At 43.6% G+C, this 26,265-nt stretch overlaps 1 protein-coding gene across 1 annotated transcript in view; it reads left to right on the forward strand.

Annotated features, from left to right (window-relative positions):
- ryr2a (ryanodine receptor 2a (cardiac)) overlaps positions 1-26,265 on the forward strand; it is a gene marked incomplete at both ends in the record, with an annotated part of 432,832 nt that overhangs the window by 156,303 nt on the left and 250,264 nt on the right. The window contains 5 exon segments of the mRNA XM_084331016.1: positions 1,487-1,612; positions 2,615-2,752; positions 5,988-6,115; positions 9,713-9,858; positions 20,086-20,200. Coding sequence (XP_084187142.1) covers positions 1,487-1,612; positions 2,615-2,752; positions 5,988-6,115; positions 9,713-9,858; positions 20,086-20,200 — 653 coding nt within the window.

Consider the following 26,265-nt stretch of genomic DNA (forward strand, 5'->3'; position numbering starts at 1 on the left):
ATTGTGTATCATGTTTAGGGCTGTACCGAATGTATTTTTTTTTTTACATTCAACATTTACTGTGTTTTTCTCCTTGACTTGTTTAAAGAAGACGTGTTTCTGTTAAGCACTTTGAGTTGCACTCCGTGTATGAAAGGTGCTATATAAATGAAGATTATTATTATTATTATTGAAGTTTTCGAATGAAGCTTAGAATGTCTGTCGTCATTATTTTATGACGTAATCATTTTTTTTTTTTTTCTTTTACAAATATACTTTTTTATATATCCTCAACCGAAATCCTCAATTTGAATAAAGTGATTAATCTGATTAAATTAGAATTTTTTATTTATGAAATCACCTTTCTTTAAGTACATTTCAAAGTAGAAACGTTTTTACTTTACTCAAGTGTGTTTTTAGCCAGATACTTTACTTGAGTACGATTTTGAGACGGTACCCATACTTTCACTTAAGTATAATTTAAGTATTAAACTCTTGCTAATAACTGAGGTTCCTGAGCAGCTGCACTAGAACAGATAATGGAAGCAGAATGATATTGTAAAGATGCTTTAGATAACATTCAGCCACTAGGTGTCACACTAGAGTACCAGCATGTCATCTATCCCAGGGGTTCCCAAACTTTTCAGGCCAGGGCCCAGAAAATAAGGCGTCAGAGAGCCGCGGCCCAATGCACATCGTCTGGCTTTTTTTTTGTTTTTTTTTGCCAGGCGACCGATTTTTTAAGCCAAATATCACTTCAATCCTATTAAGTTAGTTCAAGTTAGTTATTCATTTATATGTGCTATTTATGAGAGGGCTAACTTGTTGCAAAATAATAATGATAATAATAATAGCCTCATTAAAATACTATTGTTGCTTCGGTTGTTTTCAGCGTTTTATGTGCATAATCTGTTATTTAGTTTGAAATGTTCGTTGAAATAAGTAGATTTCTCGTTTTTGTTTATTTATTAAGTTAATATAAAACCATATAGTCACATTTTAGAATACAATAGAAGCGAATTTAGAATACAACTAGAACACTGTCCTGGCCTGCTTCTAAGTTCAGTGGCCTGACAAAAAAAAATTATAAAAAAAAATTATAATAATAATAAATTTTTTATTTTATTTTTTTTATCATCTCGCGGCCCACCCGTGGCTGCTCGCGGCCCACCTTTGGGGTCGCGACCCCCGACTTTGGGAACCACTGATCTATCCAATCAGGTGCATTCCATGTGGGGACATGGGAAGTAGGGAGGGGATACATGCACGCAACATGTAAACAACAACATATTCTGCACCTTTCTAAATGCTCTGTGGATGTAAAAGAAAAAAAAAACACAAAAAAACATACTCTACATAAAAACATTATCTATAGTCCGTTGTGATCATTTAAAGGGGGTGGGTCGGGGCTTTGATTCCCACAACTCAAGTCTCCTCAGGTAACAGCTTCTTCCAAATAGTGTCAATTGTGTTTATATAGGATATGAATTATGTTTCTATAATATAGAACGTCCATTTTCCCTTCAGATAAACATGCTGCTGAATTTTAAGGATGAGAAACAGGAGTGTCCCTGTCCTGAAGACATCAGAGAAACACTTCTGGACTTTCACGAAGACCTGATGATTCACTGTGGTAATTTATCATTATACACATACATATATATTTATATAAACACACATAACACAGTTCAGGATTACAATCTGATTATAATCTACACACATAACACAGTCCAGGATTACAATCTGATTATAATCTACACACATAACACAGTCCAGGATTACAATCTGATTATAATCTACACACATAACACAGTCCAGGATTACAATCTGATTATAATCTACACACATAACACAGTCCAGGATTACAATCTGATTATAATCTACACACATAACATACAGTAGTCCAGGATTATTATTACCTACGCACATTACATAGTACAGGATTGTAATCTACACATAACATAGTCCAGGATTATAATCTGATTGTAATCTACACATAACATAGTCCAAGATTATAATATGATTATAATCTAAATCTATACATAATATAGTCAAGGATTATAATTGTATTATAATTGTATTATAATCTACACATAACATAGTCCAGGATTATAATCGACAGGACTAGATAGTACAAAGGAATTGTACTATCTAGTCCTATAAACTCAACTACACATACTGTAACATAGTCAAGGATTATAATCTACACATAACATAGTCCAGGATTATAATCTACACATAACATAGTCCAGGATTATTACATCAGAGAACAACTCCTGAAATGTAATACATTAATAAAGAAAGACCTCACAATACACTGTGGTTCTGATTAGCGAATGGATAGATTAATTAAATCATTAAGGTTCACTATTCAATGGGAGAATACACCCCTCTCTCTCTCTCTCTCTCTCTCTCTCTCTCTCTCTCTCTCTCTCTCTCTCTCTCTCTCTCTCTCTATCTTTTTCTCTCTCTCTCTCTCTCTCTCTCTCTCTCTCTCTCTCTCTCTCTCTCCTCTCTCTCTCTCTCTCTCTCTCTCTCTCTCTCTCTCTCTCTCTCTCTCTATCTTTTTCTCTCTCTATCTTTATCTCTCTCTCTCTTTCTCTCTCTCTCTATCTCTTTCTCTCTCCAGGTATAGAGATAGATGAGGAGAGGGCGAGTGATGCTGACAGTGACCTCACCCTCCGTGGTCGTCTCATCTCATTGGTGGAGAAGGTGGCCTCTTTGAAGAGGAAGTTGTCTGAGAAACCAAAGAAAAAAAAAGCCAAGAAACCCAGTGAGTTCAGAGGAACTACAGTAGCCCACACAGGACAATCCAGGAAGTACAGTAGCCCACACAGGACAAACCAGGAAGTACAGTAGCCCACACAGGACAAACCAGGAAGTACAGTAGACCACACAGGACAAACCAGGAAGTACAGTAGCCACACAGGACAAACCAGGAACTACAGTAGCCAAACAGTAGGGCTGAGCCCAAACGTTCGAACGTTCGGACCTTCGTTCGTTAAAGTTGGTGTTCGAATTCTAAATCAACATTAAAAAAAAAAATATATATATATATATATATATATATATTATAAAAAAAATGTATATATCTTTTTTATGTGTCTATTCATTCTGTTTAAACCAATGGGGCTTTTCTTCACAGTTGCAGATGGGCTACACTAATATTATAGTATTATACTATTATAGTATATGACTCGTCATAAACATTTTAATAAAACATTCATCATAAATTATGTAGCCTAATCTGCATCCGCTTGGCACTCGGCACTCCATCAAGACGTCACCATCACTTTCGTACCAACCGTGACTTTATTGGATTATTTATGTTGACGAAACTGACAAGTTATATTCATTAAAGAAAGTTGATAAAATAAAATAAAAATTAAGACTAATTTAATCAGATTAATCACTTTATTCAAATTGAGGATTTAGTTTTTAAGATTTAAAAAAAATTATTATTAAAAACGAAGGTTCGAACGTCTGTTTGAAAAACCCTGACGAAGTTCGAAGCCCAAAACAGGCTTTGGGGATAGCCCCATAGATATCTATAGAACACTAGATAGCTTGCCCGCGCTGCCGGCCAATGGAGAGCGACGTCACTGAACCGCCGCCATCTTGCTCCAGTTAGCCTTGAGTGAGAGTGAGTGAGCTGCACAGACAAAAATACTCATAACTCGCTGACATATTGACGGATTTACAAACGATTTGGTTTATTACAAGCATTATTAACGTGGCTATGATTCAAGCGGTTTGTTAAAAAAAACATCTTTAAATTTTTTTTTTTTATAAGTATGCAGTATCATAACTACATATTTGATGTTTATAGCAAACCAACCCGTTTGTAAATCCGTCAATATTTCAGCGAGTTATGAGTATTTTTGTCTGTGCAGCTCACTCACTCTCACTCAAGGCTAACTGGAGCAAGATGGCGGCGGTTCAGTGACGCTGGTGACTCCGCCTTAAGCTATCTAGTGTTCTATATATATATCTATGGATAGCCCTACCACAGGACAAACCAGGAACTACAGTAGCCTACACAGGACAAACCACAAACGACAGTAGCCTACACAGGGAAACACAGTGTTTGTTTCTATATGTTACTGTACATGTGGGTAAGAATGTCACTCACATAAGGTGCGGCTGTGTAGCGCAGTGGAGAATGCACTCGCCTACCACCGCAGAGACTCTGGGATCGAATCCAGCTGTCAGCGGTACCTCCGGCTTGGTCAGTCGTCCCTACTAACACAATTGGCAGTGTTAGCGGGTGGGAAGCCGGCGGGGTATGTGTCCTGGTCGTTGTAAACTGCGGTTCCTACTGGTCGGTAGGGTTGGGCACCGAAAACCGGTTCTAATAGGAACCGGTTCCTAACTTCCGGTTCTGGAACCGGAAGTAACATACCGGTATTTGCATTTTGATTCTTAAATTCGATTCTTAAAAAAAATATATATATATTATTATATATTTTTTTTACTTTGTTAATTAATACCCTAGTTACAGTACAGCAACCAAATTAAACTGTATCAAGCCAACTGAAAATGTGAATAGTATGAAAAAAATTTAAGATAAAAAAAGAAAGAAAAAAAAATCTCCTGCGAAATAAGCTGTGACCTGTTTTACATTTACATTTACATTTAGTCATTTAGCTGACGCTTTTATCCAAAGCGACTTACAAGTTCTGTACGACAAGCCATCAGGAAGGGCACAACTCTATCAGCTGAGCAACAATGTTCATCAAAGTGTTGAGTGCTACAGTGTAGGTTAGTTTATTAGGACAAGTGCATGACAGTACGGTTAGTTAGGGTTAGATTTTTTTTTTTTTTTTTTTTTTTTTTTTTTAATTCAGATAATGGTTGAAGAAGTGCGTCTTTAGTCGACGGCGAAAGATTGGACGTGATTCGGCTGTCCTAACTGGGGTGGGTAGTTCATTCCACCATTGTGGGGCAAGGACTGAGAATAGGCGACTTCTCTTTGATGACCCTCCCGGAGCTTGGATAGGAGTAGGTCTGAGGCGGCCAGAAGATGCAGAGCGTAGGGGTCTTGAGGGTGTGTAGTTAGAGACCATTGACCGGAGGTAGGCGGGAGCGGTTCCCTTTGCCGCACGGTATGCTAGGTCGAGGGCCTTGAAGCGGATTCGTGCAGCAATGGGGAGCCAGTGCAGGTCCCTAAGAAGTGGGGTGACATGGGCCGACTTCGGTAGGTTTGAGATCAGGCGGGCCGCTGCGTTCTGAATGAGTTGAAGAGGCTTAGTGGCAGTGGCCGGGAGGCCAGCGAGCAGTGCATTGCAGTAGTCGAGGCGGGAGATGACTGTTGATTGGACGAGGAGTTGGGTGGCTTCTTTTGTCAGGAAGGGGCGTATCCTTCTGACGTTGCTCAGGAGGAATCGGCAGGTTCTGGTCGTCGCTGCGATGTGAGCAGAGAAGTTCAACTGGTCGTCGAGGACAACACCAAGGTTCTTGGCGGTCGGGGACGCAGTCACAGCTGCATTCTCGACTGTGATTGAAAGGTCGGTTAGGGGGGAGGATTTGGCCGGCAGGTGGAGCAATTCTGTTTTGCTTAGGTTTGACCTGCACATCAAATAATCTGAATCGAGAATCGGTTAGAACAGGAATCGATATGGAGAATTGGAATCGGAACCAAAATCGTTCAAATCCAAACGATGCCCAACCCTACTGGTCGGTCGGGGCGCCTGTTCAGCAGGGAGGGGATCAGGGGGGGGGAATAGCGTGAATCTCTGCACGCGTTACATTCCCACAGTGAGAGTCCTCGCTGTCAGGTGAAAAGAAGCGGCTGGCTGACTCCACATGTATCGAAGGAGGCATGTGGTAGTTCTACACCCTCCCTGGGCCGACAGTGGGGCAATGCGCGCAACGACCAGGAAGGGAATTGGCATAACGACTAAAATGGGATGGGAGCAAAATACAGAAAAAGTGAGAACAAAAGAAATATATAAAAAAAAGAAAAAGAACGTCACTCACATTAAGGTGTACTTTCTCTCTCTCTCTAGGTACGTTGCAACAGTTGATCTCAGAGACGATGGTCCGCTGGGCCCAGGAGTCAGTGATAGATGACCCAGAGCTGGTCCGAGCCATGTTTGTCCTGCTGCACAGACAGTACGATGGCATCGGAGGACAGGTGTGTGTGTGTGTGTGTGTGTGTGTGTGTGTGTGTGTGTGTGTGTGTGTGTGTGTGTGTGTGTGTGTGTGTGTGTGTGTGTGTGTGTGTGTGTGTGTGTGTGTGTGTGTGTGTGTGTGTGTGTGTGTGTGTGTGTGTGTGTGTGTGTGTGTGTGTGTGTGTGTGTGTGTGTGTGTGTGTGTGTGTGTGTGTGTGTGTGTGTGTGTGTGTGTGTGTGAGACTTCTAAAATTGGGGATGTCAAAATTGTGATCACATTTGAACAGTCCATTGGCTATTAATAACATATTTGTTTGCAACAGTAGCTGAAAGGATATCTAACATTTTTGCTACAAGATTTTTGTCCACATACAGTGGATGTTTGTTAGCTAAAGTTGACACAATTAGAAGTCAGATGAGATCTGTGGATGGGACACTCTGAATCAATAATGAAAAATGTAATTATGAAGGAAAAGGAGTGTAGCTTTGAATTCACGAAGATAAGTATCAAAGAGGTGAACGCACTCTTGTCAAGCATGAAAAATGGCAAGACATGCAGCTTTGACAATATAGATGGTAGATTATTACAGATAGCGGGTTCGTTTGTAGCCGAGCCTTTATGTCACATTTTCAACTTATGTTTTGACAGTCCTGGAAGATTGCGAAGGTCACTCCGCTGTCAAAAAACAGTAGGGAGGCCTTCACAGGACTAAATAGCAGACATGTGAGCATATTGCCTGCCTTGAGTAAATTAATGGAAAAAATTATATACAAAAAGGTACAAGCTTATTTTGATGGGAACAGAATCAATTCAGAACACCAACACGCATACAAAGCCGGCTACTCCACAAACACAGCACTCACATCGCTGACTGATAACTGGCTTAAACATATAGGAAGTCCATGGTGGGTGCTTTGCTTCTGCATTTTAGCGCTGCATTCGACATTATAGATCCTGATCTTCTGCTCATGAAACTATCAGCTTATAAATTCAATGAAAGTGCTATTCAATTGTTAAAGAATTACTTACTTAATAGACTACAATGCGTGATGTTTAATGGCACACTATCGGAGATGAGGGAATTCCATGCCGGAGTGCCCCAAGGGAGTTGCCTGGGTCCCTTATTGTATGCAATCTTCGTTAATGATTTACCATTAGTACTTAATAATGCATCAATGGAGATCTATGCAGATGACACTACCGTGTTCGTAGCGGCGGAAAAATATGAGTCTGTTAATAGGTTATTGCAAGATGAGATAGTGCTAATTTCCAACTGGGTAAGTGAAAATAAGTTAAAGTTAAATGTTGCAAAAACCAAGAGTATAATGGTAGCCTCAAAGTATACATCTAGATCAAATCCTAAATTAAATCTAGTTCTGAACTGTGCTGATATCGAACAGGTCAGAGAGGCAAAACTGCTGGGTGTTGTAATAGATGAAACACTTTCTTCGTCGAAACACATTAGCAATATGGTGGCTAAGATGAGCTGTGGTACTTCAATGATCAGAAAGTGTAGAAATCTGTTGACTAATGGTACAGCAAAGCTTGTACTACAATCTTTGGTATTTTCCCGCCTGGACTACTATATGGTCTAACGCCTCTAGTCTTGACCTGAACAAACTCCAGCTCGCTCAGAACAGGGCGGCACACCTCGCTCTGCGCTGCTCTGTGAGGAGTAGTGTTGGAGGGATGCATGCCGCGCTGACCTGGATGACAGTGGAAAAGAGGATGGCATGTAGCCTGGTAACTTTTTTGTGTATCTGGAATACTGGGAAACCGGAGGGTTTGCACTAACAACTGTACCCAACTAATATGAGACATGGATATAACACAAGGCAAGCATTAGATTCATGCTTTACTTTACCTCTACCAAAAACAAATGCTCTGAAAAAAGATGGTAATGTGTAGAGCAGTTGCTTATTGGAATAATATACAGAGAAATATAACTATGGTAAGGAACAAATGTATGTTTAAAAAAAAGTTAAATGATCAGTGACTTGAGAAAAGTTATGCTATATTATTAGTTAAAATCTAAACGATTTTGATCTGTTTTGTTCTTATGGACTGATTATGGAATATGTATTTTATGGTTGGAGAATTGTGATATCTGACTTATGAATATTGAGTGAGCTTTGATTCACTTGTTTTGTTTGTTGTGGTGTTTTCTTGTGAGTACTTCAATGTTTGTGGTTTTATATATTTTCTTTACTTTCTTTTGTGTTTGTATTTTAAATGTTGGGACCCCAGGAAGAGTAGTCTCACTTTGGTGTAGACCAGGGGTTCTCAAACTTTTTTATACCACGTCCCCATTTTATTTAGTAAATTTTTTTTGGCGACCCCACACTTAATGTATCGTGTAATTTCAACGTGGAAATAAGGAATATCAAAATAAAAGCACACGTTGTTTCGAAAATGAAATTACAGCACTATGTTATCAATGAAATTAATGAATATTATCAACAAAAGCAATGGAATTGTTTCTGTATACACATTTATAAAACAAGGCATATTTAACCAAAATATGTTGCCAGAACATGAAAAGAAAATGCGCTCACGTGCGCTTTGGCAGAGATCCGCTTCTACTCTGAAAATCCGCCCTCACAGAGATATGTTGATGCGAAGGGGACACGCTTTATCAGCGCAGCATTACACAACACTGGGTACTCGTTCCGGACTCATATCCAGAACTTTGCGAGGGCCTGTCCAGTGAACTTGACTTTCAGTAGCTCGTCACACGAAAGATCATTGAGTGCCTCCTGCATTCTGTTCCTACAACAAGCCATCAAAAGTAAATACCCCCAAATCTCCGCTGATTATCTTGGAGTGCCACTAACGGAGTTTCCAGCTCATTATCAGCACATTTCTCTGCCAATGTGTTGCTTTTGTCTGCAAGGAAAATCTGCACTTCTTCTCCGAGTTAACAAAGGCGAATACTCTGCCACCTCACTTCAGTGTGGTATAGCAGCTGGTTATGCGCAGAGTCCATTTCATCGCGGCCAACCAGCAACGCTTCTGACAACAAACCTATCCATTGCGAGTCCAGGTTACACACAAAAGGCCATACCCCCCTCCCGCGATTATAAATGCGCAGGGTGTAGTGAGATGTGTATTGGAATACGTGTGTCGGCCTCCATTGATGAAGGGGCGAGACATGGCAAATACACACAGCTGCCGGGTGGAAAACTCGATCAGAGTTTTTCTTTTTCTGCCAATGCTGCCAATGCTGTCCCCACTGTCACCTACCCGCGACCCCACTTTGGGTCGCGACCCGTAGTTTGCGAACCGCTGGTGTAGACTAATGGGGATCCACAATAAAACAATAGAAGGCTGACCTATCTCTCCTACTCTCTCTCTCCGTCTCTTTCCCTCTCTCTTTGTCACTCTCTCTTTGTCTGTTTCTCTCTCTTTCTCTCTCTCTCACTCTCTCTCTCTCTCTCTCTCTCTCTCTCTCTCTCTCTCTCTCTCTCTCTCTCTCTCTCTCTCTCTATCTATCTCTCTCTCTCTCTCACTCTCTCTCACTCTCTATCTCTCTCACTCTCTCTCTCTCTCTCTCTCTCTCTCTCTCTCTCTCTCTCTCTCTCTCTCTCTCTCTCTCTCTCTCTCTCTCTCCCTCCCCCAGGTGGAGGCTCTTCCTAAGGCCTACACTATAAACCTTGTGTCAGTGGAGGACACCATTAAGCTGCTGGCAGCACTGGGTCAGATCAGATCCCTGCTGGCCGTCCGGATGGGAAGAGAGGAGGAGAAACTGATGATCCGAGGACTGGGGTGAGAGGACAACATGTCTACAGTACACATTAAGAGGACAACATGTCTATAGTACACACATTAAGAGGACAACATGTCTACAGTACACATTAAGAGGACAACATGTCTATAGTACACATTAAGAGGACAACATGTCTACAGTAGAGGACAACATGTCTACAGTACACACATGGATCGCTGCCATAACTCAATAATCGACATGATTTGGGCGTGTATTATTATTATACAAACCGGAAATGGATCGACTCGATCACCGTCAAATAAGTGGGATCTTTTTGCTCCAGTCTCACCGGAGCAATGGGAATGGGTCTGAGCTCGCAAAAGGGCAAATACCGCCACCTACGCCTTCCAACTGGTATTGCACTCCATTGGGAATGGTGTAGTTTCTTTTCTGGGACGATCCGAGGCGTGCGGGCGGGGTTTAAATACTCAGGCGAGGTAGGCCTCAACAACGATGGCATGGAACAGTAACCCTGCCCGCCCGTTCATGTGTAACGGTCGGTAATGTGGGACGGTCCTCCACAAGCAGTATTTGGAATGGCGATCAGATAATTGGATTATTTCTTTTGCATTACATCAGATACAAGGTAAGAACACTATATATACATTATAATTTTTTTTTATCCTCTCTTTCTCAGATTTGTCTCTGTTTTCTCCCCGTCCCAATTTAGTCGTTGTGCCAATTCCCCCCCTCCCCTACCTGGTTGTTGTGCGCATGTTCTCCTACTGGTTGGTACAAGGGAACCCTGAAGTCATCCGCACGCTTCCTCCGACATGTGCGTCGACAGCCAGTGACTCTTTTTTCACTTGGCAGCGAGGACTCTCATTGGTGAAGTGTAACGTGTGGGAGGGCACGCTGCCTTCATCAAGACCTGACCTGTAGGCGTCGCTGTCCACAACGCCAGATTCCCACCCATGACTTGCCCTCCCCCTAACCCAGCCAAACGGGTTAGTATAGCGATCAGCCCAAGCCCCAAGCAATGCTGACTCCGGGAGTCGAGACCGCAGCCTCTTGCATTGGTGACGAGCGCAATCTCCGCTACGCCACCTGACCGCCCTACACTATATATAAATTTGATTGTTGATCTGATATTTCTTTCTACCCTAACTCTGTGTGTGTGTGTGTGTGTGTGTGTGTGTGTGGCTGTGTGCCATTGGGTGCAGGAGGTGGGGGGGTGGGCGCACCGCGGTCCAGGGATATTTCATTCTTGCATGAGGAAGGATAATAATGATGATCTAGCGTTGATTTCAGGAAGATTCGATAATCAGGCAAAAAATTACAACGTGTTTAGTGTATTCCACTAAAGGGCTATTATCGCGTCTTTCCCTGGAATTACTCAGAAGCACCCAAACTATATTCATATTCAAAACGGTATAAAACGGAAATGTACAGATGAAAAAACAATCTGTTTCGTGGATGTTGACTTGAAGCAACTCACTGACAGTCGACGTGTGTATTAGACCCATAGATATAATATAAGATATATTTTAAGCACTCGCAAGTGAACAAAGCGCCCCATTGACTTACAGCGCTGGCGTAATAGCGCCCTCTGGCACATTAAGCGATGGCGCAGAATGAGTTAAGAGGACAACATGTCTATAGTACACACATTAAAAGGACAACATGTCTATAGTACACACATCGCCATTCCAAATATTGATCGCGTTTATTGATCCAACGTTATAGTCCAAAACACATAATCGACGCTGCTCCCAGCCTCCCCAGTGAATGTGGTAACACGATACTGCTTGCCCGAGAAGGGAAACCCCGGACGCGTGAACACTTTAGGCAACTAAAATGTGCTTCCGCATTGCTCTGATTGGCCGACTGACCCCACGTGACGCTACGCTCGTTTTCGCCCGCATGCCGGTAACGCAAGCGAGCCTTGTAATGTTAAATGGGAATGTACATATTTATCAAAACAACTACCAATGCGATTCACTCTACCAGACAACTACCAGATTCACTCTACCAGATTCACTCATAAACGTTATATAACATAACGTTATATGCTGTTATTTCGCGTTTTATTCATAGCGTTATATGCTGTTATTTTGCGCTTTATTCATAACGTTATTTCGCAACACAGCCCAGCTGTCAGAAACTGTACATTGAGGGGGTTTGATTCAAAGCCCTATCGAAACTGTCTTGCACTAGTATAAAGCATCAATGTGCAGAAACTGTACATTGAGGGGGTTTGAATCACTGTACATTGAGGGGGTTTGCATCACTGTTTACACTCACGCCTTACCGTACCATGTTCTACATATAGAACCCCATTTCATGCACCGGTTTGAATCAAAGCCCTATCGAAAAGTACTCAAGCTCTACTGTCTTTAACTATAAATGTTTACACTCCCCACTTACTGTAGAACATGGTACATGAGTATATAGTATATAGGGATGTTGCACTTGAGCACCAAATGTACAGTGGACAGTGCCCCCTCACCTACCCACCGCGTCACTCTAACGTTACCTCACCGGCAACTTATCTAATTTAACAGAAAATTAAAACATCTTTTCAAAATCTTATTTCACATCTATATTTGTAAATTCCACATAACCTTAGATCTTGTTCTTTAAACATTACGCCCTTACCCGCTCGCGAATTGAACTCCACCCCATACGTTAAGCTAAAACCAAAGATTTTCGCCCATCAACCCGTTTTAAACAGCGTAAATACGACATTTCTCTCCGTTTCTAAAGCAATCAACTTATATACGCCAACTCCCCCACACCTTAGCTAGTATCCCTCCGCTTTTAACAACAATCCGACGGTCGCAACATATTTAAAACACATAATTCATCGCTAGTCATTACACGCCAAGACGCTCGTATTTTCAAACCTCTTTGTCTAGTTTAGCGACACGACACGACAATTCAACATTACTTTTACAGTTATACTGTTTATTAAAACACACACGTATTTAACAACGACCTCAAGTACTTCCTATTCATCAATAAATGAGGCAGAATACTCATCAATAAATGAGGCAGAATACACAGTGACTGTATCCTTTTTTGTTTATTGCACTTGTTCCTGCTGCGTTCCTGCTGCAAATGAAATCAAAGATGGCGGCTTTCTGTTTTCGTTCTACGCTCGGTGCGTAGAGCTGCTGGGATTCACGAAGGAGAATCAGCTGGCCAATCAGAGCAATGCGGAAGCACATGTTAGTTGCCTTAAGTGTTCACGCACCCCGGACCGGAGTTTTTTTTCGGATGCACAGTCCCATCCAATCCAATGATGTGCAATACCATCTGGGAGACGATAGGCGGCGGTATTTGCCCTTTGCGAGCTCAGACCCATTCCCAATGATAACTTCAGGCTGGATGGATGAAAAATGAATGGATATCGCTAATAAAATAAATAACGATTAAAACCTGACTATATTCGTGATTGGCATGCCGAGTTAACCCGACTATACTCGTGGTTGGCACGGAATGGGTTAAGAAGACAACATGTCTATAGTACACATTCAGATGACAATATGTCTATAGTACACACATTAACACATCCACCGCCGGAAACGCTTTAAAACGTTATTGCCCGCCATGCTTTGAGCCCCAGACCTCGCTGTACAGCGTTATTGAGATGCCATGGCATTCATAATTCATATATACACCCGCGACACTCCAGCTGGACCCTAAAGGTGAAGGCAACGACGGCTTAATGCCGCCGCCTGGTGGATGGTCGGGCGAGTTACACTGGTAAACAGGATATGGCTGATGTGCGTCGATTAAATTCATCCGGCCGTCAGATATTGTTGCATGACTCCCGACAGACACAATGTACATAATGGATCGCTTTATAAACTTAATAATCGATATGATTTCGGCGTTTATTGGGACATACAAACCGGAAATGGACCTAGGCGATCGACGTCCTATACTTGGGATCTTTCACCGCCAGTCTCTTTGACGCACGGTAAGAGGACACTTGTACATTTCTTTATTTACAAACCATCTGATCAATAAATCAACCCATACTACATAAAGCATTTACTGACGATCACGGAATTATAAACGACCCCCCACCCCCCTTTCCTCCATGCATGATGAATCATAACTATACCGATCATGTACATTTGAATTTTTTAATATAGCGTGTCTAGGGAAGAAACGGCAATCGATAATCTATATATGCGTTTAGGCCTATAACGTTAGGTTATGACTATAACCAAGTTCTGTTAGTTAGGGGCGATGCTTGGCATCGCCTTCTGCACTATCTCGCGTACGTGCACGCGTACTGAATAAACCACAAATGTACCTCTAATACCAGTATTAGTCTGACCACACCCCTCATCAGCTTACCTTCATAAGCAGGTGTGTGGTCACCTGCTCTCCTCCTTCCCAAGCTTTCACCACAAGGTGAGGACAAGGGCTGCAGCGGCGTCCGATGCCAAGCATCGCCCCTAACTAACAGAACTTGGTTATAGTCATAACCTAACGTTCTGTATCGTTAGTGGCTTAGCTTGGCATCGCCTTCTGCACAAGGGAGGCCAAGCGGAGCCACTTGGCTGACAAATACACCCCGCTGACAGCCCCCCAAAACCATCAGAACAGGGAGGGCCGAGCCCCCCCGACCCCCCCTAATGGAGGGTAGCCCCCCTATTAGGGACGTCACGGGAGGGCGACGGACCCGACCGTGCGAAGAGGCACTCAAGCAACTCAACGCACAGGGTGAGCAGACCGTGGCTTGACCCCACGACTACACACACGCACAACCCGCATGCCACCCGGGAACGAACGGAGGAACAACCTCGTTACTGCCCCCAGAATCACGGGGTCAAGGGCAAACCCAACCCCGTGGCAAGGCCGTAGCAGCGGAGCACGAAGGAAGACCCAGACCCACCAAAAGGACTGGACTCCCTGGAATGGGGGCCCGGAGAAGTCCATGATGCCAGCATCAAGACCCCACCAGGTGGGCACGTAGTGCCCCGCCCCCCACATCGCCAGCGTATTCGGACAAAGGCCCCTCAGTTACTGCACCTGGTACCCCAGGCGGAACCAACCAGGCCAGAACCTGCCCAGCTTCCGAGATCGGACGAGACCGGGCGTGTTCAGGTCGGTATGGCCGTAAGCCGAGCGGGCCCCGTCCCCCCAATAGTACACCGCCTGGCACACTGACCCTGCAGAATAGGCAGTCAGCATGGCCGTAAGCACACAAAAAAGGTTAACCAACGGAAGCAGGCAGCGCACCGGGGAAAAACCAGGCAACAGGCTGTTAACCCTAGCCTGGAGACTGCGGACGAGACAGGCGCCAGAGGGGACAGCTGAACACAGCCGCCCCGGCGGAAGGAGCGTAAGCTGGCGGTGTTGCATGACCAAGCCTCCATTTAACAACCCCCACCCAGAGGGGTCGAGGCAGAGAAGGCTGACACGATCGGCAGACGTCATGAACGTGCAGGGGCACCCTCAACCGGTGAACCCGGGAGTTGACACTGCTCCAACACACCAGGGAATCAACCACCTCGGTGTTACCCAATGCGGTGGTTGTTCCTATAACCCCTCAAGAAAAAACTCCAAAACACACCTGCGGGTATACACCGGCTATACCGCAGTACAAGTGTTTCAGTTTCCAAAAAGGGTTAACCCAGGCCTACGGGTCGCAAACATCACTTCGGACCGGGCCTGGCGGTACGGGAAGCACAGGGTCACCAGAGGAGGTCAAAAAACCACCCCCACAGGCCCCTCATCGCCATGCGTGAGAGAGGAGCGAAAAATAATGGAGAACCAGCCCCTAAGCACACCGTACCTGGTATTCCCCGGCGGTCTCCCAACCAAGTACTAACCAGGACCAACCTGTGTAGCGGCCGAGATCCGACGAGATCGAGCGCGTACAGAATGGCATGGCTGTAAGCCATGACGACAGTGCTGAGTAAAAACATACCCAACCAGGGTCTCCATAGCGCTTAACCCTGTGACACCCAGACCGACCTGGCATTTTTCCCCCTGAAAAAAGCCCAAGTCCCTCAGGGTACCAGAACAGCAGATCTGCATCCCCGGCGGACAACGGGTTCAACTGATCTGGACCAGCGTGACCAGAACCAGTCCCGTGCCCTAACCACGCCGACATGCCTACTCCAGGAGAAGGGCAGATATGCGTGTTGATCTTAACATGAAAAGAAGGCGCCACCCAGACGTCGGGACGAACCGCGCCTGGTGGCCCACCCCAAGGGCGTGAGACCCCACTACATATGTTCAGATCCATCCCGTCATCATCCCCCAGACATGAACGAGAATCCGTCGACAACCCACCCAGGTCATGGGATGTGGTCGCCGGAAGAGGAAAAACCCCCATCTCAGTTGCTTTATAAAAACGCTGTTTCAACCACAAGCAACTAAGGCGTGCCAGTCAATCGCCTGTTTACAGCGAGCTAGCACTATACGTGCGTCGGGACACACCCCCATCAATGAACAGGCTATTTAGACCTGTCATTGAATCCCCAAGGCGCCCAGGGGAACGACAAGAGGGGTGTGACACTCCCTAACTCCAACACTTCTGGAATAGAAAGAAGGAAGCATCAACAGTATGTATCCCAGTCTACACAGCCGGGGTAAAAAATGTTCACATTTTTACATCCCACCACCCTCCCATAGGAAAGAGACGGGGATCCCCAGAGAGACTTCCCACGCGAGCTGTACAGATTGAAAAGAATATATTGCACCTTGAGCCATGTAAAAAACTGGTTTTAGGGCCTCCGGGGAAGAGGCACTGAACCCATACACACTCAATAAACGAATTGAATCGAATATACATACAATAGAAAAGGACCCTTCTAGAGGGTCCACTCACTTTGACAATCTGAGGAGGAAGGCTCTGTACTCTGATGGAGGCTTCCTCACATGGAAGAAGGAGTCCGAACTCACAGAAGGCCTGAGTAGGCGCTTGGTGAGGAGGAGCCCTGACCACCCCCCCTGAAAACAGATCCATCACATGGACCTGAACAGCACACGGAAGTCCTACCAACAGAGACGCGCACGGTGACGTACTCTATGGCGGGGGAATTCCTGCGGTGCACACGCCCAATATACCAGGCCGTGGGACCAGGAACTCCCTCCCCCCCCCCCCCCCCCCCCCCGTAACGTGCCGAACCGCCACGTGACGGGAACCTTGAAGGACAGGGGGTGTACCCCTGACCGACAGAACAATGGGGAGAGGAAAGGTTACCAGTTCACCCCTTTACGACCCCACACCCATGATACGACGTAACGACAAAAAGAGAATATGACACAGTCATAGTCAGCTCTATGAAGCGTTTCACAGCTCCACACAGCGCACGAGCTAACCTGCTATCTGATTTTTACTAAGGAAAAACACAGAATAGAGAGGGCTCTAAGAACCCCGGTCCAACATACACATGTGCTTCTGTGGCCAGTACAACCCAGTTGTAGGTCACATGACACACACAACCCATCATCACCTACAAAAAATGGCAAAAACACTCAACAGAGGAACGCCGTTTTTTTCACAATGAGAGAATACATCATTCTTGATTAGTATCGACCACAGGCCTTGCTAAGCACACATGACAGCAACCAAACCAATTTCCCTTTAGGAAATAAGTTTCTCCAGCAGATTTAGCACAACCTCAGCAATCAAGCTGAGAGTTACATCGTATCCCTACCACACAAAAGACACAATTAATGCACAACATGTCTGATAGGAGGTGATAAAGTCCCCAGGGAACCGGGGGGGGAAACACAATCCTCCTATTTTACCCTCAATACGGCCAGTTAAAACAGGAAAACCTGTTAATGTGTGAACTCACTGTTCATTGTCATTACAGTCTGAGAAAGAACATTCTTTTACTCACTCGTCACCAAGCATAGCTTCATAGGTTAGTTGCCTTAGTAGTGAGTACACGGTACACATAAACACCATGATGTTTCTCACACAACAACCAGATCAATACATCACGATCTGCACGAAGAAGCTAACTGCCAGTGACAAAAACAGCTCACACACAACCCGCAACGTATCTCAAATGCATTGCAACAACACACGTTTTGGGAAAAAACACCGTTATTCACAATACATTTAGCAAGGTAAAACCAGAAGACGTGTTTATGAGGTCTGGCCAACCCCGTTCCTGCCCGGAACGCAGATCAGCGAAGTGCAGTCACAAGCCACCGTAGAACACAGCCGTCCCGTGTTGTTCGATCCGGGCAGCGTCGCCGCTCCACCAGTCGCTACAGTCCTCTTTGTTGACGCAATCCCCGTCTAGGCTCAGGCAGGGTCGACGAACATCCCCTGTCAAGGATGACGTCGTGGTCAAGAGTGTAAAACATGTTAAAAATCAAAGCACGTTCAACAGAATAGCATCAAGCTAACGGCTGCTCCAACCGTTCGGGTGCTATTGCTTCCGCTCGCGAGACGCCGATCTACGACGCACGCGATCAGGAGCGAGCTCCCGGCGGCGCGCGAGAAGCCAAGCTACCCCGCGCCAGGCCACCGACCGGCTAACCGTAAGCCATGAACATGTAAACAATGACATAACACTCACCCAGACAGGCCGCCGTTCTGAACCCTCCTCACTTTTTAAGAGAAAAGAGAAAACAAGACGTCAACACCGCTTCACAACGGTGACATTAACACGTCCGGCGGAATCAGCACAGTACCAACTGGCCTGTATAGCTGACTTTGAACATGAATCTGCCGCTATCGCACATTACATGCACATATCCCCTCGTGAAGGAATACTCTCATTTGGATATGAAAGATGGGGTCTTAACACGGTGACAGAGAGAATCCACTCGTCCAGAACACACAGGGATCACCAGTGTCAATGGTCGCGGCCCACTAGTTAAAACTATAATGGTCGCCAGACCAAGGCCTTCTGTCGCCTAGACGGCTAAACAAAGGACCCTAGCCTGGGGCCGGTTTCCATAAACTTTGTCAAGTAGCCCCCATAGCACTAACAGACAAGTGGAGCCCGCCAGCAAACACTACTCACCCAACCTGGAACGCACCGCTCCTCACAACAGCGGCATGTCCGACAGTTCAGCTGTGGCCTGACAGGTTTCACCCCAACAAACACAGCAAGGAACTGCAGTTGAGAAGCATGCAGCGGCGTGCTCCCAATACGAAAACCGGTGGAGGGTTTGTAGAATGATCATCATCTTCTAGACACTCCAGTACGAAGACAATATCGCCGTATTTTCTCGAAAATAGTGAGAGAGAAAATAAAGATATGATGTCAACGTATCCTTGTTTCCCAAGCTGTTCCTAATCCAATTTCTTCCATCATGGTGTCAAGTGTGGGGATCTACCGAGGCACCTCTTCCTTGTGGTGAAAGCGAGAAGGAGGAGAGCAGGTGACCACACACCTGCTTATGAAGGTAAGCTGATGAGGGGTGTGGTCAGACTAATACTGGTATTAGAGGTACATTTGTGGTTTATTCAGTACGCGTGCACGTACGCGAGATAGTGCAGAAGGCGATGCCAAGCTAAGCCACTAACGATACAGAACTCACGTTCTAGGAATTACTGCAGAAAACGATAAAAACATGTCTATAGTACACACATTCAGATGACAACATGTCTATAGTACACACATTAAGAGGACAACATGTAAATAGTACACACATTAAGAGGACAGCATGTATATAGTACACACATTAACACTTTCTGCGCCAATAACGAGTTTACGAGTTATTGGCCGCCACCCGTTGAGCGCCAATAACGAGTTAACTAGTTTTTAGATAGTTTTTTCTTTTTTTCGACTTTAATATCCTATACACTCTCACGGACCTCGGTGTTATCATTGGAACTCATTCTGAGACCCCGAGAGTGCAATGCCGGCCGAATCCTGCTAGGTGGCAGTATCGCCCACCCTTTGAAACCTTATTTCACACTGTGTGTTACATTATATATGGTCCGGGCTCTCTCTCTCTCTCTCTCTCTCTCTCTCTCTCTCTCTCTCTCTCTCTCTCTCTCTCTCTCTCTCTCTCTCTCTCTCTCTCTATCTCGCTCTGTCTTCTCTCTCTCTCTCTCTCTCTCTCTCTCTCTCTCTCTCTCTATCTCTCTCATAGTGATATAATGAACAACAAGGTGTTCTACCAGCATCCTAAACTGATGCTCTCTCTCTCCCCCCATCTCTCTCTCTCTCTCTCTCCCCCCCTCTCTTTCTCTCTCTCTCTCTCTCTCTGTCTGTCTCTCTCTCTCTCTCTCTCTCTCTCTCTCTCTCTCTCTCTCTCTCTCTCTCTCTCTCTCTCTCTCATAGTGATATAATGAACAACAAGGTGTTCTATCAGCACCCTAACTTGATGAGGGCGTTGGGGATGCATGAGACGGTGATGGAGGTGATGGTCAATGTGCTGGGTGGAGGAGAGTCCAAGGTAACATAACATATATAACGGATATAACACGTAACATAACATGACATTTAACACTTGATGGTGAATGAAGACTCTTTATAACATAACATATAATGCACAACACATAACATAACATAACAGTGATAGGTTACTCACTCAGAGCATTTATAACATAACATAACAACAAGAGAATCCAAGTTAACACACTCACACTTTTTACAACATGACATAACAGCACAACATAACAGAACACTATACCATACCATAATATACCATAACCATTACGATGGTCAATGTGCTGAGTGGAGGAGAGGTAACCCACTCACAACTTTAAAATACACAACTTTACAACACACAACTTTAAAATACACAACTTTACAACACACAACTTTATAACACACAACTTTACAACACACAACTTTACAACACACAGCTTTACAACACACAGATTTATGACACACAACCTGGCTACTGTCCATCCAGTATCTTTAGAAAGCAAAAGGTATGCTGACTAGATCATAACAAAAACTGAAACAAAAGAAAACAAGATAAGTCATTCATTTTAAAATCTCCATTAATGAAAGTTACAACCTCCCTCCTCTTTACTGTACTTTTCAAGAAACTCACAGGAAATACACATGCATTGGTACTGGGTCGGAAAATACTCTTATTACAATACACTTATTGTGTCAGGGTTGGTAAAGACTCTTATTGTGACAGGGTTGATAGAGACTCTTATTGTGACAGGGTTGATAGAGACTCTTATTGTGACAGGGTTGATACAGACTCTTATTGTGAGAGGGTTGATAGAGACTCTTATTGTGACAGGGTTGATAGAGACTCTTATTGTGACGTGATTGATAAAGACTCTTATTGTGACAGGGTTGATAAAGACTCTTATTGTGACAGGGTTGATAGAGACTCTTATTGTGACAGGGTTGGTAAAGACTCTTATTGTGACAGGGTTGGTAAAGACTCTTATTGTGACAGGGTTGATAGAGACTCTTATTGTGACGTGATTGATAAAGACTCTTATTGTGACAGGGTTGATAAAGACTCTTATTGTGACAGGGTTGATAAAGACTTATTGTGACAGGGTTGGTAAAGACTCTTTTTGTGACAGGGTTGATAGAGACTCTTATTGTGACATGGTTGATGATAAAGCTTCATATTGTGACAGGGTTGATAAAGACTCTTATTGTGACAGAGTTGGTAAATACTCTTATTGTCACAGGGTTATTAGAGCCTCTTATTGTGACAGGGTTGATAGAGACTCTTATTGTGACAGGGTTGGTAAAGACTCTTATTGTGACAGGGTTGATAGAGACTCTACAATTTAAACGAGTGAGGACAGAAGAATCAATGAACGCTTTCAAAAATGATTTGCTACTACAAAATTGGGAGATAGTATATAAAGAGGAAGACACTGATAAAGCATATGAAACATTCATATCTATATTTAACTTATTATATCATAAACATTGTCCAATAAAAGAATATAGCAGTAAACATAAACACTCAGACAGCCCATGGATCACAAGGGGATTACAGAATGCATGTAAAAAGAAAAATACACTATAGAGAATTTATAAAACATAGAACTAAAGAGGCAGAAAATAAATATAAGAAATATAAAAATAAGTTAACTAATATTATGAGAAGATGTAAGATAGATCATTATAGTAGAATATTAGATAACAACAAATATAATATTAAAGGTGTTTGGAATATATTAAATGGTATTATTAGGAATGGATCAAGACAAATAAGCTATCCTCAGTATTTTATGGAAAATTATCAAACTATTAGCAATATGGATGATGTGGTTAACAACTTTAATATTTTTTTGTAAATATTGGACTAGAATTAGCAGGGAAAATCCCAGATCCAGTGACTCCTGAAGACATAAATGACAATTATATTGAAAGAAATCCTAGTTCAATGTTTCTGGAAGCGGTAGATGAAAATGAAATTATAGAAACTACTAATAAATGTAAAAACAAGACATCTACAGACAGTAATGAAATAGATATGAAAATAGTAAAAAATGTCATTAGTGGGATTTCAAAACCACTCACGCACATCTGCAATTTATCATTTAAAACTGATATAAATCCGAATAAAATGAAAATAGCAAAAGTCATACCTCTGTTCAAGACTGGAGATAAACACCACTTCATAAATTATAGGCCTGTTTCTCTACTTCCTCAGTTTTCAAAAATATTAGAAAAACTCTTCAACAACAGATTAGATAGATTCATTGATAAACATAATTTACTCACCGATAGCCAGTATGGATTCAGAACACACCGGTCAACATCACTAGCATTAATAGAACTTATTGAAAAAAAATCACAAATTCCATAGATAAAAAAATACATGTAGCTGGAGTATTCATTGATCTAAAAAAAAGCATTTGATACTATTAATCATGATATATTAATCAGGAAATTGGAACGATATGGGATCAGGGGGGTAGTATTGGACTGAGTGAGAAGTTATCTAAATAAAAGACAACAATTTGTGACAATGAGAGATTATAAATCTGAATGTTTGGACATTGCTTATGGTGTCCCCCCGGGGTCAGTGTTGGGTCCAAAACTGTTAATCTTGTACATTAACGATATATGTAAAGTATCCAATATATTTAAATGAGTGCTGTCAATCGATTAAAATATTTAATCGCGATTAATCGCATGATTGTCCATAGTTAACTCGTGATTAATCGCAAATTAATCGCATTTAAAAATATATATATTATCTACCTTAAAGGTCAACATCCACGTTGTATTTTTGTTCAATAAACAATGTGGACTAGGCCAACAGTGGCTTTCATGAAGAAGGGGGAAAAAAAGTATTGAAATTGACCCAGTTTTAGTGTTTTTATCAAACATTTTGTCTGCCCAACACAATCACCACGCACGTGCATATTTTAATCAATGGTTCATAACGTGCGTGTGTAATCGAAATGATCGTCACAACAGGTGCAGGACAACAGGGGGCTCACCAGGGGGCGCTGAGAGTCACACAGCTAGTGGCAGGCAGAGAGCCTTGCTACCATAGATATATGCTTGCTACTACTAGCCGAATGGAAATGTATCTGTTTCACCTCACTATTGCTCCGTGATTATAGCCATCCATCCATCTCTAAAGCTAACCACTATTTGTAAAAGCCACAACCACGTTACCATATTTGTAATAATGTAAATCATTGTGTCGTTGTACACATATTGTGTTTATAACGTTAGTAGATAACATAGCTTAGCTTGGTAGCTATTGTGCTAACAACATATCCCGACATCCGGCTCGCTGGCCGGCATGAACGGCCGACCCAAAATGGTTCTCTCCTCTCTGTACACCCCGACCCGTCCCCATGGGTGCCCTGCCGGGGGGCCCATGGACGCGACGGCGGCGGCAGCCGCAGGGCGCCCGAGCCCGCAAAGGCTAGTGTTACACGATAGCTATGAGCTAACTAGCGCTGCGGGCTCCGGCGCCCCGCGGCCGCCGCCGCCGTCGAGTCCACAAGCTCCTCCGCGGGGACGGGGGCACACAAAGAGGAGAGAACCACCCGCAGGGACGGCGGGCTATAGGCTAACGTCAGTGAGTGTAGTGGTCCCGACTGCGTGTAGCAGGGACGGCGGAGATATAGGCTAACTGTGATGCACCGAGTGAGCCACCATTGATCTAGTACTATGACCCGGACGGACATAAGGCATACGTTTCCTGAAGTGACGTCACGGCCGTGCTAGGTGCTAGCGTCTGATAAGCTTTTAGATTCGGCTCATTAATATGCACCTGTTGTCCTGTTGACCTGTTGTGACGTCGGCGTTTGATAAGCTTTTTTGATTCGCGCGTGCATGTTATTCGTGCGTGGACCTTTTTAACTCTTTCAGAGTGGCATTTCCGGTGTCAAATGGAAAAAAATAAATAATGAAATGATATACCAATGATGTAAACTACCCATAATTGATCAGTAGGGTTTAACCTGGAGGTTGGGCTTTAACGGATCTTTTACAAGTTCCAAGTTTTAATACTCTTATCAACATGAGAGTCAACAAATGCTTGCTTTATGCAGCCATTTAACACAAAAGGATGACCCTCATGCATTGCAAATTTGCATCAAATTCAAAACAGAGTGATGCACAAAATAACTTAAAATAAAATAATAATTTAAAACAATGAATAAAGTGTGCATGAAATAATAGGGGAAAGAAAACGTTAGGAACTTGTTACATTCACCCACACAAGGGCTGAGTAATCACACACCCCCCCTCTCTCTCTCTCACACACACACTCTCCCAGCTCTCTTTCTCTCTTGCCCCTTCCTCATCTCTCACCTCCCTCTCTCTCTATATATATCTCTCACACACACACACACACACACACACACACACACACACACACACACACACACACACACACACACACACACACACACACACACACACACACACACACACACACACACACACACACACACACACACTTCAGAAACAAACATAGTATCAATGAGAGCATCAATAATACACCTGAGTGAAGTCTAGTAAAAAAATAAAATAAAAATGTATATGTATTAGATTGATCGTGTTGAATGCAGCTCTGTTCTTTCCTCCACGCAGAACGTCTGCCTTGCAAACATTGCAACTGGCTATTGGACTGGCTTCGGTTTCAATTTTAAAATGCTTCCAAACTTCTGACATTTTGTCTAGCTGCTCCGAGTCATCAGGTGGACATAACCTGTGTTGCGGGAGCGACGTGTTGTGAGCTTGTAGGTCTGCTATTTTCGGCATACGTCACTGTCATGTCACACGATGGTGTAAATCAACGGAAATGCATTTGTTTTGGCAAATTCTTCTGCTCTGTGTGACAATAAATAAATGAATGATGATATGTAATTTAAAACCAAAACTAAGGCCTCAGTATGAGTTTAAGACGTGAACATGGTCATGTTTGTTGAATACAATAATATATATATTTTTTTTACTCCAGATTTTTTTCCCTGATCCCGATCTTCTGAAAATCATGTGATCGGCCCCCGATCATGTGACCGGATCGGGACATCCCTAATAAGAATGCAATCTTAGGCATGCAGCTTTCAGAGTCAGACCTAGCCCCTTTCGTGACTGCGAGCGAGCCTGGGTCTCTACCGCAGTCACTCTCACCTAGACTGCGACCATTTTCAACTTAAGGTACCAAGCGTGATCATGGGGCTTGCGGTGGGTCAAAAATATATCATATATGAATTTCAAAGATACCCAGCGTACAATATGGGTTTAACACATGGGTCTATTTGGCTGCCTGGTGCGCATGTGCGGTGACACCAATGGCGGAAATGCACGGCTCGCTCTGTGAGTACCACTCGTTTTGTAACAATGTTTTAAACTGTTTATTAGCAACTCCGAGCTTCCAGACCCCACTGTAAAGCTGTGTTAAACCCATATTGTACGCTGGGTATCTTTGAAATTCATATATGATATATTTTTGACCCACGCTTGGTACCTTAAGTTGAAAATGGTCGCAGTCTAGGTGAGAGTGACTGCGGTAGAGACCCAGGCTCGCTCGCAGTCACGAAAGGGGCTAAGTCAGACCCTGAGCAGTCAGAGGCTAGTCGCAGAACAATTGCCACCTTGAAAGCTAGTTATTCCCAGGGGGGGGGGGGGCGACAGTGGCTCACAGGAGGTGGCTCCCGGGCAGCGTGCCGAAGTATCCTTGAGCAAGACACTTAACCCCTAACTGCTCCCGATGAGCAGGTTGGCACCTTGCATGGTTGCCTCCACCGTCAGTGTGTGAATGTGTGAGTGAATTAGATTGTACTTTATTATCATTATATTTGCATACAACAAGATTTGGGACTCAAACTTAAAGGAAAACTCCAACATTTGGGGAAATTAGCTTATTTAACATCTTCCCTGGAGTTAGACAAGAAGATACATACCTTTTTTGTCTCTGTGCATGCATTAGGCTTAGGGAGCAGTCGCTCCGTTAGCGTAGCTTAGCTTCATCACTGGAAGTGGGGCGGAGTTAGAGCCTGACGTTCCCTACAGTGCCCTACAGTCAGGAAATACACTCTAAATACAACTCCAAAA

The sequence above is a fragment of the Notolepis coatsorum genome (genome assembly GCF_963971535.1).
Source record: "Notolepis coatsorum genome assembly, chromosome: 15".
In the NCBI taxonomy this organism is placed as follows: domain Eukaryota; kingdom Metazoa; phylum Chordata; class Actinopteri; order Aulopiformes; family Paralepididae; genus Notolepis; species Notolepis coatsorum.